The sequence below is a fragment of the Hydra vulgaris genome, chromosome 12 (assembly GCF_038396675.1).
Source record: "Hydra vulgaris chromosome 12, alternate assembly HydraT2T_AEP".
Taxonomy (NCBI): domain Eukaryota; kingdom Metazoa; phylum Cnidaria; class Hydrozoa; order Anthoathecata; family Hydridae; genus Hydra; species Hydra vulgaris.
The window spans coordinates 28173678-28195131 of record NC_088931.1 but is presented as its reverse complement, the minus strand read 5'-3'; the positions used below and the strand labels follow the sequence as shown (position 1 = coordinate 28195131).

General features: G+C 25.3%; 1 protein-coding gene across 1 annotated transcript in view; it reads left to right on the top strand.

The window, feature by feature from the left end:
• LOC101235331 (mitochondrial carrier homolog 2) overlaps positions 1 to 21454 on the top strand; it is an 80627-nt gene that overhangs the window by 22969 nt on the left and 36204 nt on the right. Inside the window, exons 2-7 of the mRNA XM_065812808.1 lie at positions 9662 to 9746; positions 10780 to 10837; positions 13301 to 13349; positions 13434 to 13475; positions 17920 to 17946; positions 21132 to 21189. Coding sequence (XP_065668880.1) covers positions 9662 to 9746; positions 10780 to 10837; positions 13301 to 13349; positions 13434 to 13475; positions 17920 to 17946; positions 21132 to 21189 — 319 coding nt within the window. The remainder of the gene's footprint in view (positions 1 to 9661; positions 9747 to 10779; positions 10838 to 13300; positions 13350 to 13433; positions 13476 to 17919; positions 17947 to 21131; positions 21190 to 21454) is intronic.

The window sequence follows — 21454 nt, the reverse complement described above, 5'->3', positions numbered from 1 at the left end:
CATCCTAATTTTAGTTATGCCCCAAGTGATCTGTGCAAGTTTAACTGGAAGGAAGTGATTGGTAGTATAAGTGAAGAGGCTGCTGAAGATTCTATGAATTTTTGTAAAGCATATATAGAAATAAGGGATAGGAGAAGATAAATGCGAAGACAGAAGAGAGCTGGCTGAATTAGTTGCAACTTATCTATCACCTTCTGTTTATAAAGTTAGGAAAACTGGAGCTATCCATGGTGCCCTTTCTCTCAGTAAAGCAATTTACTATCTGAAAATGCAGCTTTTGTTTTCTCAACTTGACTTCGTTCAAAAAAACAGAAAATCTCAAAAAGAAATTAAGCTTATCGCAGAGTTTGTGGTCTGTTTTTATGCCAAGTGGTATTTAAAATCGAGTAATGTGTCAAAGCCCCCCAGCTTAGATATTAAAGCTATCTATCAGATCCTTCAATTTAAAAATATTTGTTGGAATCCAAAAGCAGTTGATGCTGTGCTTGATTCGCTTAACAAGCACTCTTGGTACTTAGACTCAACTTTGATTCCACTAGCTTTAATGGATGAGGATTTGTCTTCACATAAAAAACAAAAAATTGCAGCTGCAATTTTATTTAAAAAGAGCCGTCAGCATGATGCAGCAATACGCCTATCGTTACAGCAACGAAGAGGAAAAGCAGAACGGATTGATATCAGTTGACAGAGTTTGCTCTGCTTTCAGGATTTCTGGAAAAAGCTCCACCAGTCTTACCAAAAAAAGATTATCTGGCAGTCTTTCATCCTTAGCGAAGAAACAAAACACGAACAAAAAAAAGATTAATTAGATTAACTATAGAAGAAACTTCTACAAAATCTTTTTAAATATTTAAAATATTCCTTTTTTTGATTTGATAAGTAATATTGAATCGTGATATGCAAAAACCACATATGTTACAAAATCAACGATTTTGGTAAATTTGAAAAACCTTTTTCTTTCTTAAGTGTTAATGATTTATTTTTAAAGACCACTTGAAAACCGCGTATTGACTAATGATGTAAGGTACTTTGGCACACGTTTGATTTTTTCAGAGTATCATTGATATTGCACATAAGGAACATTTTTCGCAATAAAATCTTCAAATTTTGCACACAAAAAAAAAGAAAAGCAAAATGTGGTTTTTGAAGACAAATTAAAAAATTGTAGTCATAACTTAAGGAGTATTTTATTTTATTCTGATTAAAATATTACAAATAATAAACGTACATAAAATGAGTAATTCTATTCTTGTTTTGAATATATACATTTGCAAGCTATATTATGAATCTAAATAACAAAGATTGAATTTGATTGTTGAATAGGTTATAAAAACAACGCTGCACCACGTAATAAATGTTTTTTAGCCGATTTAAAATGTAAGTTATACTGTTTTTTGAAAAGAAAGAAAAAGACCATACTTTTTTAATCAAAAGTACAGATATTTATTTAAACCCTGAAAAAAAAATCATTATAAATATTTATGCTAGCCTTGCCCTCACTTAAAGTAATCCGTTTTTAGTCATTTTTGGGTCCCGTTTTTTCCAAACATGTGCTTTGAGGGCAAGGAAAGAGAGGTTCAATGGTGCTGAAATTTTTTGTGAGTAAGTTTAAACATATTTGCTTCAAATCTAGATGGTTTGGTTTTTCAAATTCAAAATTTTTTTTGAATTTGAAAAACCAACACCTATCTAGATTTGAAGCAAATCTAACCAACCAACTAGCAAGCAACCAAAAAGCAAATCTAAAAACCAACATATATATATATATATATATATATATATATATATATTTAAATATATATGTATATATATTAATACATATATATATATATATATATATATATATATATATATATATTTATATATATACATATATATATATATATATATATATATATACATATATATATATATATATATATACAATTATATGTATATATATATATATATATACATATATATGTGTGTATATATATATATATGTATGTATATATATATATGTATATATATATATATATGTATATATATATATATGTATATATATATGTATATATATATGTATATATATATGTATATATATATATATGTATATATATATGTATATGTATATATATATATATATATATATATATATATATATATATATATATATATATATATATATATATATATATATATTATATATATATATAAAATATGGTGTCCCAAAAATATATAAAAATATATATATGCATTGAATTTTAATATGCAGAATACTGCATTTGGCATCATTTTGTCCATAATTGCAAACAAAAAATCATAATATTCATATCACAATTGTTATCAAAACAAAAACAAGTTAGCGGTGTGTGTCAGTTAAATTTAATTTTTTTTTAAATCTTTATTTTTGTAACAAAATAACAAATTGATTTTAGATTTTGTTTTTAAATGCAACACAAATATCATTTTTGCTAATGATTTTTTAAATGTTGAAGTTTTGACTTCAAATCGATAATTAAACTTAATTGTTATAAAAAAGTTAGATATTTAGTTTAATATTTGCTTTTTAACAAATTAACTAATTAATAATATTATTTTATTAATTTATTTGTAATAATAATAAACCAATATTTTCAATACAAATATTATTAAACCTAATTATTTTAATAAATTCTTCTATTGTAGGGTTCTTTAAAGTCTTTTGCTGATTTCTCTGGATTATCTAAATTATAAATTATAATTATAATTATAGTGAAAAACACTAGTTATACATAAACAACCATTATTATAAGTAACTACTAAAAAAATGCCATTTATATTCCTCGTTATAAAACAAAATACCTGGAGAGTATCCTGAAGCCTGTCTTCATTATGTGTTCTCTCAATGAAATCTTGAATTAACTTAATATGGCATTTTGCATAATTATTTATAAGTGCAAGTGTTTTTACACACATTGAAAAGTAAGTAGAAGGCTGGGAAACTTCCTCATTTTCACATTCCTTAGACTTCTAACAGCAAGAACAATAGGTGGGGCTGTTGGTTGACAAAGTTTTCCAATATCGATGTAAGAATAATTTTGATCTGAGTTTCAAGATTTTTAATCAGATCTCTAAACTCCTGGGTATCATAAGGAAGCAAAAATGCATACTCCAGTAAACCTGGAGCATCTTAGATACATCTTTCCAGAAGAAAATTTTTTCTTTGGGAAACCAGATTTGATGTTGATCTTTGTAGTACTAAAACATTTCAAAAATTAATTTTGTTTGTTAATTACCAATTTACCTGTCGCTATTGTCAGTACTGAGCCAGTAGTTCCTGCTAAACATTTCTCCATTTGCAGCAAGTCTAGAAGCATTTTCTAAAATCAACTTATTTAACTTTAAAAAATCAAAATATTTACTACTTGATTGTACTTGATTGGACCAATTTGATATTATTGTCTACCAGAGTTTTACAAAATAATTTTTTTTTTAGTATTTTTTTATTGCGTTATTTAAAAAATGATTCAAAAATTTTTAGTTTTGTTACAAATATTAAACAATTTGACTGTCAACTAAATTGACTATTTTCTCGATTTGACTCAAATAGATATTTTCTCAATTTGACTAAAATTGACAATACATTTTTGAAATCGGCAAAGTTGACTAAAAGTCGATTTAATCGAAGTATGGCATTTTTGATTTATTTTTTCGATATAAATTGTGATAACTATAATAAAGTAATTTAAATTTGCTTTCTATTATTAATATAATATCATTTTAATAATACTGGAGCAAAACATTATGAGAGAAAGACTGCTCTAACAACTTGAAAATCTATTCCCAGACCCCAATGATTTAGAGACTGTTTTAAAATACTTGCTATATATCAAAAAGTCATTACAATCATATTTACAATGTGATTGTATAGATGATATTGATTTTGGAGCTTCACAATTTAGATTTGCTCCAGGGCCCCAAGCCAGCTTGGAGCGGCCCTGTATGAAAGTACTTATGAAAATCAAAAGCATTAAGTAAAAAAATAAAAAAAAATTAATGAAATACATAATCGAAAGTTTAATTAAGTATAAATAGTGCTAACATACTTTGAATTAGATAAAACTTAGAATAAACAAAAAACTTGGTAATAGTTATAATGGTACATACTATTGTTAATAAATGAACAAATAAAAATTAAAAATTGAATAGATAAATCAAATGAAAAGATATAAGGGTTTTAAGGTTTTTACTTGACTAAATCAACTTTTAGTCGATTAGTAGGAAGTCCATAGTTGATTAAATTGACTATTCAGTTTTTCAAAATTGACTAATTTCGACTTTTAACTAGTTGACTAGTTGAATTAGTTGAAATTGATTACAACTCTAAAAATTTTACTCTAAAAAGTTACAACATACTCTGTTCTCTATATTATATAATGAATAATTATTCTGTTTTAATATACCAAACAAAATATTATATTATCAATGAAAGTATAATGAAACTGATAAATATTTTTTGTATATAATTTCAAACCTGAGTTTCAGAAATTTCAAAGTTCTTGGTTAAAAACAACTTTTAAACTTAATTTCTACTTTGAAATTGACTAAGGCTATATAAATAAAGTATTGACTAAATCTAAATAAATACATCATTAAATTTTTATTAGCAGTCCGGACGCATAAAATATGGGTCTTCACCAAACCAGCTAGTGCTATACTTATGTGTTCCACACTGATCATTTCTATACTTGGTCCATTTCTATACTTAATCCATTTCTATACTTGCTACAAGTCAATGGTAGAAGAACTATTCATTAAAAGATTGCTTTAGGAGCAAAATAAATTAAGATACCCACCTTTTCTATATACGTAGAGCTTGTAAAAGATTTATAAAATGGTTTGCTTTCTCTTACAAGCATATTTTCCATAGCTCAGTTGTTATTTCATTGGTGTTGCTTTACGAGGCTTTAAATCTGCCCTTTAACACAATACCTTTACAATATTTTCAATATGGTTATATATATTTTTAGCAAAAAAATAAACAAAAAAACAAGTCAAAAAAAACTTTTAATTGTAAAAATAAAGTTAACTGCAAGCTTTTTGTTGTTGTTGTTGTTGCTGTTGTTGTTGTTATTGTTATTTCCACAACAGCACCTTCAAGATTACCAGGCCTTTAAATTTTTTCTTCATTAAATTTTAGCCAATAATTTTTTTTCAGACCATCCTCAGCTTATTAGAATTAATTACCTGAGCACATTAATAACATATATATATATATATATATATATATATATATATATATATATATATATATATATATATATATATATATATATATATATATATATATATATATATATATATATAATATATATATATATATATATATATATATATATATATATATATATATATATATATATATTTAATTGGAATATCAAATCACTCAATGGTCCCCAGGGTACGACTATCCTCTATCTTATGGCATAATTTTAGCATTTTGAGTGCAATGCTTTTTTAGTTTAAAAGGATACCTAATAGCGCAAGTTATATTATACTTCAAAAAAAATAACAAATGCTGAAAGAAGAAATGTATATACACATGAAACACAAGTACACTAATTTCTCTCTGATTTACATAACTCATAATACTTTCTTAATCATTATTAGCAAGTTTGTAGTCACAAGCACTTCTACCCTTAATGGATGGGGCACTTATTTGACATATTACTTTGCCAAATGGAACCCAACATTGACTTGATTGTGCATCATTTGTCTATTTCAAATTTAATTTGTTTCTATGTATGAATTTTACATTAACATCTTGGTTTTCATTACAAATCTCAAGTACAAGCCCAATGTACCATTCATCATTGTAAAAGCATGCATTGTATTTACCAGGTTGAAAGTTTAAAGGATCTTTTTTTGCCAAGTTAATATTATTCAGCAAATGGGTGTCATAGAAAGGATCGCTAGATATTCTCCATAAAAATAGTTTCTCTCCATAAAAATAGTCTCTCCATAAAAATAGTTCTCACCTGGTACAAAACTGTGATAGCTTCTTGTGGCTGGAACTGTGCTCATCTCTTCATATTGTTTCTTTAGGTTAAATTAAGTTTCATGATTATTGGTATTATCACTTGAAATATAAAATAATTTAACACCATTAATGTTTTTTTCAGCCCATGTAAACAGTTCATTTGGTGAGAGAATCTGGTTTGCATTTGCTGCTTGTAGACTCACTTTTGCTGCTTCTCTTTTTATAGTTCCTCTTATTTTTTTTGTAATTCACCTTCCCAAGGCCAAGACGGCCACTACAGATGAGGAGACTACTTGTGGTTATAACCCTCTCCCAACTCTATAACTCAATGCCAAAAGTCAATGTGATTCCATCACATAGACTTTTGCCATGGGATGTAGCAAAGAAGTGGTGCTTAGCATTTATGTTGTGATCTTCAAGGTGGTACATGTGTTGATCTAATGTTCTTTTTGCCTCTGATAAGTAGGAGGATTGTGTTCCTTTGATAAAGTGGTGGTGACAAACATCATACAAAGTTTCACTTAGAGTTTCAATAAACTCAATAATGCTTGTTTGGACTGTGACAAGTGCAGTTCGGTCAGTGGACTCTCTAAATTGTTGATTTGGGTAAAGCAGCGCGCATCAACTTAGTTTTTTTATGATAAGAACATACGCAAACTGAGGGACTTCCACTACTGTCAACTGTAATGCACCACTTTGGCCTCAGTTCACAGAACTTGAATCCAACTTTGTGTTTTGGGTTAACTTCTTCAACTCAAGATAAAGTTCCTTTAATTAAACTAATATTAAATGTTTTTGTTTATGAACTTTTACATTACTTATACGCACAGAAACAAAGTCTTTTTTTCCTGGATATTGTCTTGTGAACTCTTTGGGTTCATAAATTTCAATGACTTTTTGTTTAACAATATCTTTCAAAGGCTGTCCTATTTTAGCCTCAGGTTTAGCAAGTATTTCTTTTTCATTTTTTCAACTTTCGAGCTTTTTTAACAAGATGTTCTGAAAATGTTTTGCAAGTTTTTTCAATTGACCAACTATCAGAAGTTAGTGTTAGTAGTTGAACTTTTTCTTCCTTCAAACTTATTCTTATTTTATTTTTTATTGCATCTAACAGTTGGTCTATATCATTACAGTTTACACATTTTTACTCTTTTTCCAATACTTTATTTTTTGGGTCTGAACAACTCAAATCTTCTTCAGCAGCTTCATCTTGACTACTTTCTGTAATTTTTTCAAGTTTGAATTCATTCATACAGTTAGTACAAACTTTTTGACCAGATTTGATCTTAAGTTGATTTGCTATTGATATGTTGACTTTACACAATCCCTTGATAATTTTTTTCTTGTTGACTTTAAATGGATCACAACAGTATTTTTAAAGTGCTTCATATCTAGAAATATAGGCTTTTTCATGGTGAAAATGTCAAAACCAAATGTCTCCTCATTTGGTTCGAAAGTGTATCATATCCTTTGCATTAAAACTTTAATATCAGGATCTTTTAGTCTTATTCTTCCTACCATTCTACAATATGACATTTTATCACAATCTTCATTTAAAACTCTTCCTGCACAAGAAGAGTTTTAAATGAAGATTGGATAAATCTTCATTTAAAAGAGGGGTTAAACATGTAACATTATAATCTAAAATAAACTTTTTTTATATTTTTCCAGTAATAAAATCTTAAAAATGAAACCTCAAGTATAAATGTGATTAAAACTGTCTAAAATACAACCAGTAAACTATTTCTACATATAAGTATTTCTGCATACACAAAACTTTTACTTTTTGGTTCTTGCAATATTAAAAACTAAAGTAATAAAATCTAGAAAATACTATGCAGATTTAGATTTTGATACAAACTCTTGAAGCAATTGAAGTATTTTACACTCAAATTATAACCATGTGAAAATTATAACCATCTGAAAATTATATCATTATAATTGTACTATATGCATAAAATTTAACAAATACATATTATAAAATCATATCAAGTAAAATAGGTTAAGACACTGATAATTTTATTTTAGGAAAAACTGATTATATTTATTAAGGGAAAAAATAGAAATATACACCTAAGTCATAGGGCTACAATTATCTCAAAAGATAGAGTATAGGTCTTTAAATTTTTTTTGGTGATTGTCTATATATATAGAACCTTGCCATTAAAAAGTTTCATAGTTTATTTTAACTGTCTACGCTACTTTCTTTGCCTACAAAGTGAATGTAATTTATCGTATTTTAAAAAAAAAGTGATATATTAACAGGCTGCTGCAAGTGCTAAAATAACTTTTAACATATAATGTTAATTTTTTCCACAAGTGGTTACTCTAAGTATACAAAAGTAACAAAAAATTGGCACAGCTTGTCTGTTGGTATTGAACTGTAGCACATTAAAGTTTCCAAAAATTTTTCTGATATTGCATTATTTAGCAACTTTGAGGTGCAAGAACTCAAAAACTCTTTAAAATCAGTTTAAAACACCTATATAAATAGATTATTTGGGTGAAAAACTATTACCCTAAAAAATTTCAGGTGATCATCTATTTTATTTAAAAAGTTATGATCTGGTAAAAATCGAAAAATCTACTGTAAGCTCCAGATACTTAAATTTTTCCGATTTTGTTCAGTATTAATTCAATTATAACTTTTGAACGATTTGGTCAATCAAGTTGAAATTTTCAGGATTGTGTTTTTTTCATAAAAACTGTGGGTGGTCAAAATTTGAAGCAAATTTGAGGTGGTACCCTGGGGCACTTTTGAAAAACTAGGTGATTTCATATGGAATAACCTAATTGTATATAAAAACTTTATTAAACATAACAGAAATCATCAACAAAAAATCAAAATTAAACTAAAATAACATCTAAACTAGTATTTCAAATCTTAGATGTGTTTTTTTGTAGGCTACATACCTTTTTTGCATTTAACAAAAAGCTGCAAGTTTTGGTTTAAACCCTTCTCCAAGTGGAGAACTTTTCAGGTTTCTTTTGTACTTTGACTAATTCTTTGTCCCTCCAGGCCTGAATAAATTCAATTAGATTTATATCTGGTGATCAAACTGGCCAGGTAAATAAATATACTTTATTTACTTTAATTTGTGGTTTGACTAAATGAATTGTGTGGCCAGGCACTGTATCTTGTTTAAACTGACACCAATTGTTTCAATTATTAGGCATGCCTGCTGATGGAACCATGTAGCTCTCAAACACCTATATATTGATGTGTTGTTGATATTCTGTTGAACTTAAAGCAGCTCTCAATTACAACCCTCTGCCTTGTTGCAACTTTATCAAAAAATTGATTAAAAAACACAATTTTTTAAATCTTTTAACAAAACTTTGTTGAAATTTGTGACCTTGCTATTTCTCTGTAACTCATCATTCAGTCATACCAGTTGTTTGCCACATCGTGGCTTTGCTTACTGCTTTTTGACCCATTTCTGTGTATCTTTACTTTTAGGTCTTGTTAAGTTATTTAAAAAGTCACTTTATATAGTTTAATTGTGAACTATTTTAAAATGCTTACATTTAAAAATATCTATAGACAGTTAAGAATTTATAGAATTGTTAATGAAAACATATTTAAGTGTTGAAAATTCCTTTTTTCTTTTATCTAATAATAGTATAACTTAATTTACTTATGCTATATAACATTATTAACAGGTTGGATATGAGCCTATTTCCCCTCATCGGGTGACTACTTTTTTTGGTAAAACTGTATATCGGCTACCAAATGTATTGGAATATGGTATGTTATTCAGTTCAATATTTTGTATGCTTTGTAATATAATGTAAATTTTTTGGAAAATTTGTGAAAGTATTCAATTTGATTTTCGTATTCAATTAAACTTGAATCAAATGAATGTTTTTATATGCACAAAACTTTCAAATATGAAACTGCTTTATTGGATCACAAATATTTTTTTAAATTCACTTTGTATAATCAGGCTCTTTAAAATCTTTCTTTTTACATTTTATAATCAAGTATTTTTGTAGAATTTTAAAAGTTCTATGAAAATTTTTAAGTAAAAGCAGAAACTTTTAGTCTTATTAACCACCAAGATTATCCAAATCGTCAACTAAAAGGTCTGCATGTTTTGAACCTTATTTAGCTATGGCATTTGAAATGCATTGTACTCATTATAGTATTTTCAGCACTATTAATTCTATTTTTTAAGAGATTCTTTGGAATGTACTATAAAATAATTTAAAATTTTTGGTATTTTAAAAGTATTTTTCATTAGGACTGTTATTTGTCCAGTTCGTAAAAAATAGAGATCTCTAATGTTGATGTCTAATGATCACTTTTTGTAATAAAATAACTAAACTTTTTTACTTTAAATTTTGTTTGAACTTTATACCACAATTTTAATTAGTTTTCTTGACTCTATAACTCCAAAACAGCAGTCTTGATAAACAAGTCACAAAAGTCAGCAGCCATGGTACAAGTAGTTAAAGGGCTGACTTTGGAAACAAAAAAGTTTCATGCTTGCTCTGGCTTTAAAAGCGACATTGCAGAGGAAGGCAGAAGGGATCTTCCTCATTAAATGCTATTTCGTAGTGCTCATTGGTGACCAAAATAAATGAAAAAGACTGCTGCATCAATAATCGAGTTGAAAACCGTATTACCTGAGGCATGATGACCTCCTTTCATGTATAATTTATTTAGATAGCTATGCTTTTATTTTCTCTGAAATATTTGTTATGATATGTTTGCGCTTCAGTTATCTCATAAAGCTTCATGCATGAAATTTTGTAAAAGCTATTTTAATTTTTTTTAGCTGGACATATAAAAGCTGTTGATGGTTGGTTTGGGTTGTACAGGGGGCTTGGAGCTAGGTATGTTTATAACAAAACATTTAGACTTTTTTTCTGTAAAGACTTTTTTTTTCTTAAGAACTGTTGTCTGGAATAGCCTCAGTATGTAATTTTATTAACAATTTTTTAACAAGCTTAAAATGATTTTGAATGTTTGTTTTTTTAAAATATGTATAGTCATTAACATTAAAATCTAAAAGTGAAAGAACCAAATTTATAAAATAATCATAAAAGCAAAGTAAGCTAAAATATTGCAATAGGAAAAAAAACTTTAAAAATTACAAATATTGATAAAAAATAGATTTTAATAGTTTGGTAATGGTTGTTTGCACCAACAAGAACACTACCACTGAACAAGATGATATGTTTCTGATCGCTCCCTAATAGTTTAAAAATCTTTATACTAACTATTATTAAAACTACTTTGTTTTTGAATTTTACACTTATTAGCAGTATTATTTTTTATGTAGAATTTTAGTTAAAAACTTTTTTTCATTATTATTTATTTTCTATTTTATTTATAGAATTATATATATATGTATATATGTATGTATGTATGTATGTATGTAAATTATGTAAGCGTAATCTTAAAATAAAGTGCTCAATGTTCATAAAGGAATCGTATCAAGAGAAACTATCTTTTTTAATTTAGTCGAAGCTTGCCTTCTCTGTTTTGTTTTAATAATCGATTTAACTCCGATTAAATAATCTATTTTTTTCACAAACACAAAAATCAATGCTGTCATGTAGATTACACTTACATAATTTACACACACACACACATATATATAAATTAGTAAAAACATTTATCTAATTCTATCTTCTACAAATTGTTTTACCATCAGTAGGTTAATCAGTAGGTTTATCACCTGATGTACCTACTGATGGTGAAACAATTTGTAGAGGATAAAATTAGATAAGTGTTTTTACTAATTTATATATATATATTTATAAATATATATATATATATATATATATATATATATATATATATATATATATATATATATATATATATATATATATATATATATATATATATATATATATATATATATATGTATATATATATATATATGTATATATATATATAATAATTATAATATATACTTATAAATATAATAATTAAATTATATACTTTTAAATATGATAATTAAAATATATACTTTTAAATATAATAATGTAAAATTATAAATGTAAAAGTAATAAATAAAAATAAATTATAATGTAAATATATTAAGTATTAGTAACTGATTTACTTAACATTACAAAAAATATATATAATGTAATTTATAGTCTTTCTATAAAACCACTTTTAAAAGTTATAAGATATATCTTTAAATAATATTAAGATTGATTTTTTATTTGATGTTTTTATATTATTTTTTTTTCACTTAGTATTGTGCCATTTGTGTGGAGAGACATTGTGTGGAGTGCCATTTGTGTGGTGCTCAATTATTATTTATTGAAATATTGGTTGTTGAACCATAAAAGTGTGATTCTCCGAAGAATGGTAATGCCTGGACTCAAATTTCAGACATTAAATTCAATAAAATATCCCTAATTCAGAGTAAATCAACATGCTGTTCGGTTCAATTTTTTAAGAAAAAATGTCAATTGATGAAAAGTTAAGTGGCATAAAAAAACATTTGATCTAATTGATACTAAAATTGGTATTCAAGAAGTTATTGATAAAGTGATTATTTCAGAAAATGATGATACTTTAAAGATCACCATTGATAAAGTTCAAGCTGAGAAAAAAAGACTTCTTTGTTTGGAAACTTTTACCGAAACAAAGTCTCATTAATTATGATAATTTAGCAAAGTCAAAAAAAGTACGAGGTATAGGTACAGATACAATGTGATTTTGTTATTCAATAATCGAAAGCCAATGCAGAATAAAAAAAGAAGAATCAAAAATCTGAAACATCGATAACTGGCATTATCAATGTTTAAAAACATTTCATTTAAATAAGGGACGATAGGAATAAAGGTTTTTGTATCTAGACTAATTAATTTTTTCCTCACATTGTGTTCTGCAAATAATAAAATATAAAGTGTTAATAATTTGCAATACAAATTATTAAACACTTAACAGTAAAAAATGTTTTAATAAGTGTTTCTTTTAGTAGTTAAATATTTTAATAAGTAAACAAAAAAAGTAAAAAAAAAATAGTAAAGTAAAAAGTTAACTTAAATATTATATCAACTGTTTTTTGCTTGAATTTTAAAAATTGAATTTTTGCAGAAAAATCTCAAGTTACCTATTAAATCTTTTAGAGGCAATGTGAAGTTAAATGATTTTTTGTTTTTGTGGTTTGAAGTTGAAATATGAAAATTAAACGAGTCTCAAAAATCTAAAAATATAATCACATAATAAAGTTCTTTGAGTAATTTATTTTATAAATGAAATTATATAACAATATTTTATTAAAAATAATAGTATAAAAACTCATATTTTAATATAAATATTTGTTTATCTAGAATTGCTCATAACATAGTAAATTCATCCGTTAAAAATTCCATCAGTAATGTAAGTGTAATTTTTTATTCAAAATGATAAATTTTACATAATTCAATACTTATTTTTGTATATTAACTTTTAAGATTTTTTTAGACACTTACCGAACAAGAAAAAGATAAAAGTAAAGTCAGTGAGGTATTTAGATTAGTTTTGTTAAAATAATAAAATATATGAAGTAAGGTAAAGTATTTAAATTTGTGTGAGTGAAGTAAACATGCTATAAATGTTTAAATATGTTTAATGGGAGATGTTTTTTTATTTTGATTGTGTTTAATGAGTTTACAGTTGGAACTTGTAGAAAATAGTTTAATTTATAATAAAATGTCTATTCAACCTAGTCCATTTGAGGAAAAAAAAAAAAAATCAAGGAAACCCTTTATTAGCAAATTAAGAATATTAAGTTTACATTCGTTGTAAAGATTTTTTATTAAATCTTTTAGACATTGATAGATCAATGTTGTTTTCAAGAGCTATTAAAAATTGTAAAACAATGAAAATTTATTTGTTTACTTACTACTAGCATCTTAAATTTACAATAAATTAATAGAAAATTAATATTTTAAAGTAAATATCAATTACTTATTATTTGATATAATTTTTTTCACAATGTTTTTACATGGGTTGAATTCAGCGACCGCGATTTGCGATATCTGTAAAAATATCTGGTCTTCAAAATTTCATTTATGCAAAACCGTGTACTTTGTTTTCATGGAGCAAATTAACTTGAATTTGTTAGCAAATAAGTTATAAAAAGCGAAAACAAAACTAGAAAAGTTATAAAACTGAAACAAATACAAGTTGAGACAAAAGTATTATTTGTAGTTGATTCTATATGCAATTTATAATTACACTTATCCCTTAACTACGTGATGTATGTAAACTCTATCGCACCTTCTCCTACTTAAACCAGTCGATTTATGTAGACTTTGATGCATATATGGCTTTTATAGCAAAAAAGTCTATATAAAATTCCTAAGCAAAAAGCTTAGATTTAAAAAACTAAATGAAGTAAAAGGTTGTTTTTGTTGACTTTTATTTTAATTCTTATCGAAATTTTTTACTAGAAACTTTATTTTTAGTGTTATGTTTAACATGCTAAAAAAAGTAGTTAAAGCAAATACAAAACGATCAGCAAAACTATCTTAAAAAAACTTTGTAGTATTAACTATCTTAATATAAAGTCATTAACTGCATTATAAAAGTAATAACAATATAAAAGTGTTTTTTATTTTTATAACGCACTTATAACTTTTATCATTCTTTGTTTAAACAACATAAAAAATCCCAAATTTTAATTGAAGTAGAAAAGTATTTTAAAAAATAAGGTGGTTAGTCAAATAATATTAAAAACTTCAGGAACTAAAACAAATACATGCTTTATAAGAAACATTAGCATTTCTAAAAAGTTACTAATGATACGTAAAAACGTTTATTTTAAAATTAACCAACAAAAATTTTTAATTGGTAGATTTTAAAAACTGTAGTTACTAATAATCCGTAAAAAAATGTTTTTACAGATTATTAGTAACATTTTTCGAAGCGATAAACTTTATAAAAAGTTTATCATTTTGTATTTTAAGTTTTTGTTCCTAAAGTTTTAATTATTATTTGAATATCCGCCCTTTTTTGCTAGATGTTTTTCTACTTCAATAAAAGTTTGAAATTACTTATGTTGTTTGAAAAAAGTATTAAAAGTGAGTCATATCACTGTTATAGTTTTATTACTTTTATAATGCAGTTAGTCACTAGAGTGTTATTACTTTTGTAGTTGTAAGTTTATTGTTTTTTTTTTTATAACTTTTACGCTAACAAATTTAAGTTGATTTGCCCCTTGAAAACCAAGAACACGGTTTTGCATAAATGTTTTTTTAGGCCTCAACAGTCCTGTTTTTTTTTTAAAAAAATGTCCCGTTTTTTATCAATGACCCTGTAGGAACCCTGATATATTATATATATATATATATATATATATATATATATATATATATATATATATATATATATATATATATATATATATATATATATATTTATATATATATATATATATATATATATATATATATATATATATATATATATATATATATATATATATATATATATATATACACACACACACACACTCTGATAACTGATTTTCTTTCATTTTTACATTTAATGTCAGGTAATTGTGACTTTAAAAAAATTGGTTTCACAAACTACTTTTTTATCAAAATAAAACAATTTGTTGGGTAACTTTAGTTTAGGTTTTAAGTTACTCTATGACATATTAAAATTAGACCATAGATTAGCCTAATGCCAGTTGATATGGTTTCTTGCATTCATTAATGGTTCTTTTATTTCCTCTTTTATAAATATGCGATATAATTAATTAGCTTTTTACCACAAATATTTTACTGAGAACCACAGTTTTTGAGAAGTTTGCTTTAAGTTTGTGTCATCCTTCTATAATAGAGACCATGTTTGAAAAAACACCTCTCAAAGTTGGTAGTTCTGACTCTAATAACATTTTTCCTGTACCAATTAACTTTGTTAACTTATATTTAACTTTATCACAAGTTTTGTGAGCCATTACTTATAAGTTTACACTTATTTCTATAGAATAATTTGTTACTTGTGATCTAAATTTAGCTTCATAAACAAAAATTACTGAACTATGTCATTAGTACATGACAAAATTACTAACCCATTATTATGGTAAAAACTATCCTAAATTATTTTAATTTAGGATCTATGATATATGTGTGTGTGTGTGTGTGTGTGTCTCTGTGTGTGTGTCTGTGTACATATGTATCTATATATACATATGTATGTGTGTGTGTGTATATATATATATATATATATATATATATATATATATATATATATATATATATATATATATATATATATATATATATATATATGTATATATGATATATATATCCTATCCATGTATATATAATATATTCAGTGCATTGACAAAAATAGAAAAACAAAAACTTTTGGAAAAAACTTGTCATTAAAGATAATATTAAATTAAAGTATATGAAGTAAATATGAGGTAAAATATAATTAGAATATCTTACTGTCTTAGTGAATTATTTATTACCATCAAATGCATCATATAACCTCTGAAAACAAAAATTTGGCACAATCTTGAGCAGTTAAATCTTGAATTTCTAATTATCTAGCCTCAGTTTCTTTGTGGTTTTGTTTATGCGTTCATTTTTTTTTTTTAATGAAAGTTTTATTTATTTAGATTAATTGATAAAAAAATTTATTGCAAAATGAAGTCTACTACTTTAATTAAACAAGTGAACAGCAATTGCAACTTGAATCCTAATGCTAAAACTAAGAACATCGTAGAGTATTTTGTTGCCTCTAATCAACCATCAAACATTATGTGGCAAAGTGTAAGAACAATGAATCAATGTCTTCAAGCCTAGATCAAGCAGAAAACAAATAATTACAACTAGTAGGAATATAGTCTGAAAGGTCTCATAAACAACCAGTCTGGAGCTTCAATGAACAACCAGTCTGGAGCGTCAATGAACAACCAGTTTGTTTAACAAACTGGTTAATCAACAGTTTAAAGTCAGTTTAACAACCAATTACTTGGATGATATTATATCTAATATATTGCAAAAGTTGATAATCCAAATTTTGTCCTAGAATTACGATCTAGTGGAGATTTCTATTAGCTATTGAATGTTGTTAATCCTTAAAAGTTGATGCAGTACATCGTAATGGTAAGCAAGCGTTAGTCTCAAAATTAAAAAAAATGTATATTTCTTACTATTCGGTAACCATTTTTTGTTTATTAAACATATCTTTGTACTATTACTGCTTGTGTTTATTCTGTGCCAAAGTTTTGTAACCAGAGGTTATCATATTTAAGATCAAATATATGTATGAAGATGTAAGACAAGGAATGTTTTTTAGTTATGTAAAAGCAACTCACTTTTAGAAATAAAATTTCCAATGTAAAACTTTAATATGTTAAAATATTAATAATAGATATAAAGGTAACCTAGTAATTAGTTATTGTTCAATTCATTGATTTTTTATAAAATATTTTTTAATCAGTTCTTGTGTTCTCTTATTACACAATGATTCTTCGGGTTTTTGGTTTGTGTCATGGTCAATGTCAATTTTAATAATGTCTTTAGATAATGAAAAAATTCTGTCTAGTCTTTTAGATACTGTGATGTTTCAAATCGATTTTGTCTACTATATTAAAACTTTTTGATATCATTTTTTATAATGTTTTTATAACTATGAACCATGAGTCCTGATGAACAAGTTCACTGCATGGAGAAACAAGTTAAACAATGTAATACCAGAGGCGTGTTAAGAATTGAAACATATTTTATATGATTGTTTACTAAATTTGATTTCAACATTTTTTAGGTTTTTTTCTTAATTTTAATTATTATAAAACAATAAATTAAAAATTTTTTTTTTGTTTACTATACCTAATAATTTTTATTATTTACAGTTTTTACATAAGAATTATTTTTCAAATGCTCTGGTATTTTTTATTTGAGTTTTAAATTCACTGATTAATTTTAATTTGAAAACATTTCATTTTTAGAAGTCTTTACAAACATTTCTAAAGGAGGTAGGTTTATTCTTTCTTCTATTTTTTCATTTATACCTTTCTTAACTAGTGTAAATATTGTCTAAAAATACTTATTTAAATACACAAGAGTTTTATTCTAAAAATTTTTGTGTTTTTATTTGAACTTTTAATTTTTTTGTAAAAGATTTTCTATTTAAAAATTTATAAAATTAAATAGATTTTATTTACATTTTGCTATTTGCAAATTGAACAAAAATTAGCATAAAAAATTGAATGTTTTATGCTAATTTTTGATGTAATTCTTTTTAGTAAAATAGTTTATGATATTTTCTTATTAAATATTTTGTTGCATATTGAATAGAGTAAAATGAGATCAAATGTAATAATTTTTTTTTGCATGTAAAAAATTTTTTTTAGATGTAAAAGATTTTGTTACATGTAAAAGATTTTGTTACATGTAAAAGATTTTTTTAAATTTTAATTGGTGCTTGATGAAAACTAAAAAAAAAGTTTTTTCTTATAATTTTTTATGAAACTTTATTTAATTGAAAAAAATACTATTTTATTTTGTCCTTACATTTTTTACATTTGGGGAAGAAAGAATTGTTTATGAGTAATTAAAAGAATACTTTAGCAAGTAAAAAAGCAAAAAATACTAATAAAATAAATTATTCTTTTGATAATGTTGAGAGGTTCTTAAGGTCGAGTTATGTCATCACTTTTGCAGCACTTTTTGTAATAAATCTGCTTTTTCCATATTTCTTTGCTATGCATGTTTGACAAAATTGAATCATGCATTTTGAATTTTCACATAACTAAAATTTATCATTTTAACTTATTGAATCTTCACCCAATCATTAACAGCACTTTTTACACTTGACATGGTTTAAGTCAAGTGTAAAAAGTGCTGTTAATGATTGAGTGTTTATTGAGATCTCCTTTTAAATCTTGGTTTCCATTGGGTGTTTATTGAGATCTCCTTTTAAATCTTGGTTTCCATTGGGTGTTTATTGAGATCTCCTTTTAAATCTTGGTTTCCATTGGGTGTTTATTGAGATCTCCTTTTAAATCTTGGTTTCCATTGGGTGTTTATTGAGATTTTAAATCTTGGTTTCCATTTTTTATTTTTAGTTTTGCTTTTCACATGTGGATTTAAAACATTTTTTTTGCAAAGCTGCAGTAAGCAAATGGGTCAATTGCAATTGTTTTTTAACTTCTTTTTTAATCTAGCTGGAGTTACAACAATATTTAGGATTCGAGCAATGTTGACTTTGAAGGTAATGCTATATGATGTATGCTGATGCTAGATATTGTAGGTGTAAATTTAGAAGACAGTGTCTGAGACTATGTCATTATTGCTGCTGGTAGTGGTACTAGTGTAGATTCTGATAGTTGAAAGATGAAACGATTATGGTGTCTTGTATTGTATTAAGGATTTTTAACTTGATCAATTTTATGTTGAGAGGAAACAAACTAGTATTTCAAAAAACAGTAGTTATATGCTTGCCTATTTTTAATGCAGTTTAGTAAGACCCAATAAGTAGCATGTGTCAAATGCCCATCTTTGACCAAGATATGAGTATCTATAACTTAATAACTATAATTAAGTTTATTTAATTAAATAATTAAATTAGTAATTGTTCAAATTACCTGGATTTTTTTTTATGACAGAACATCCAAGCCAGTGAGTCACTGCATGAGTTGCTTATCTTTATCCAGATAGAGATATTACATAAATGGTTCAGACAATACCATAGGCATTGTCTAAACCATTTAAGCATTAATATTTTTACATACTTTTTTTTTGATTCAAAAATATGAAGCGAGATAATAACCAGCAGCATCGATGCAATTTCTAACTTTAAATTTAATTTTTTCTTTTTTGCTAATTTCAGTGGTTGTTCAGTGCTATGTCTGCTAACTATGCGTGCTTACCTTGAATACCAGAGTAGCCAATTATATCAAAATTTCACAAATGACATGAATTGTTTTTGTTTATACCTGCTTCATTAAATTTGCAATGTATTGAAATGCTTATTTATGATCTCGACCTATATACTTAGCTACTATTTCTTGCTTACAAGAATCTACTCTAAAAGCAATGAAATTTTTTTATTGGCTATGATGCTCAACTTATGACTTCACAAGTTGATAAGATGTGTACCCATCTCCTTCTGGTGTACCATTAGAGATCAGATAAAATTGATATTTGTGTCAATGTGAGTTCTATCTAAACTCCTATCGGTTAATTTGATGAGCTTATTTGCCAGAGTTGATTTAAGTTGTTGCAGCAATCTCATATTTGAACCACTGCCAATTGTTTCAAATATTTTGAGAACACACCTGTAAACAGTTGCTACTGGTATTCTGAATGATTAAACAACTTTCATAAGCAAAAATTCACCACTTTGTACTTTGGCCACTGCAAGTGCATCTTGTTCTTTGCTTTTCTTTAACTTATTTTAAATTCATCATGACTCTCTCCAAACTTTGTTTTACTTTTAATTAGTATTTTATCTATTCTAATTTGAGATAATGTTACATATCAAGTCAAAAATTTTGAAAATAGTTAACTAAATAATGTTTAGATGGACGTATAGAAAGTTAGGTTACTTTTTCCTCTATTGAATAGATTTTTAGATTCTTTTTTGAGTCTGAAAATTAGAATCTAGATTGATGTTTGTATTGTAAGAATTAAAATGAGCAGACTAATATAATAATACTAAAGCATCTAAATATATATACAAAATTTTTTTCATGAACCTTTTTAAATAGGGTATCATATAATTCTAGTTGTGAGAACAAAAAATTAGTTTACAAATAGTGTAATCAAATGTTATAAGTAAGTTTTTTTTAAGTGTTGTTTACTAAACATGAATATGTTTTTTTTTTAAACACCAATTTTATAGACATTCTTTTACATTTAAATGCAATTAATTAAAATTTTTTTTTTCAATTTATAATTGCTTCCCTAAAGTGTTAGATTTATTCTATTATAAAATATATATAAATAAATTTTTAAGTGTGCATTTGTTAAATGATTTTAAAGGTATAAATATTCTTATAATATAAATTTGTATTTTTAAAAGTATAAATTAATAATAAATTAATAGAAGTATAATTAATATTCATAGATTTTTTAACAAATGCTATTGCATTATTTGTATTTGTAGAAATCCATTATATTAACATTTTTATTAAGTTTGTAATAAATGTTTTTTTAGGTGGGGAATGAGGCTGTTGCAAAATCAGCTGGTCTATTTGTTAGTTATCCGCTTCAATGTAAGTTAATAGATTTATATTATAACATAATACAAAGTTTGGTGTTTTTTCCACAATTTATATCAAGCATGATACAAATATGTATCATGATATAAGCATGATATAAATAAGCATGAAATAATATGAGAAATAGTATTGATTATATTGTAATTTTTAAATGTGAGAGATAAAGATATATTTTTACATATTGAGTTTTGGTATTTTTTATTACAACTCACATATTATGTTGGGATTGTGGGTGATTGATATTTAGTGATCACCTTAA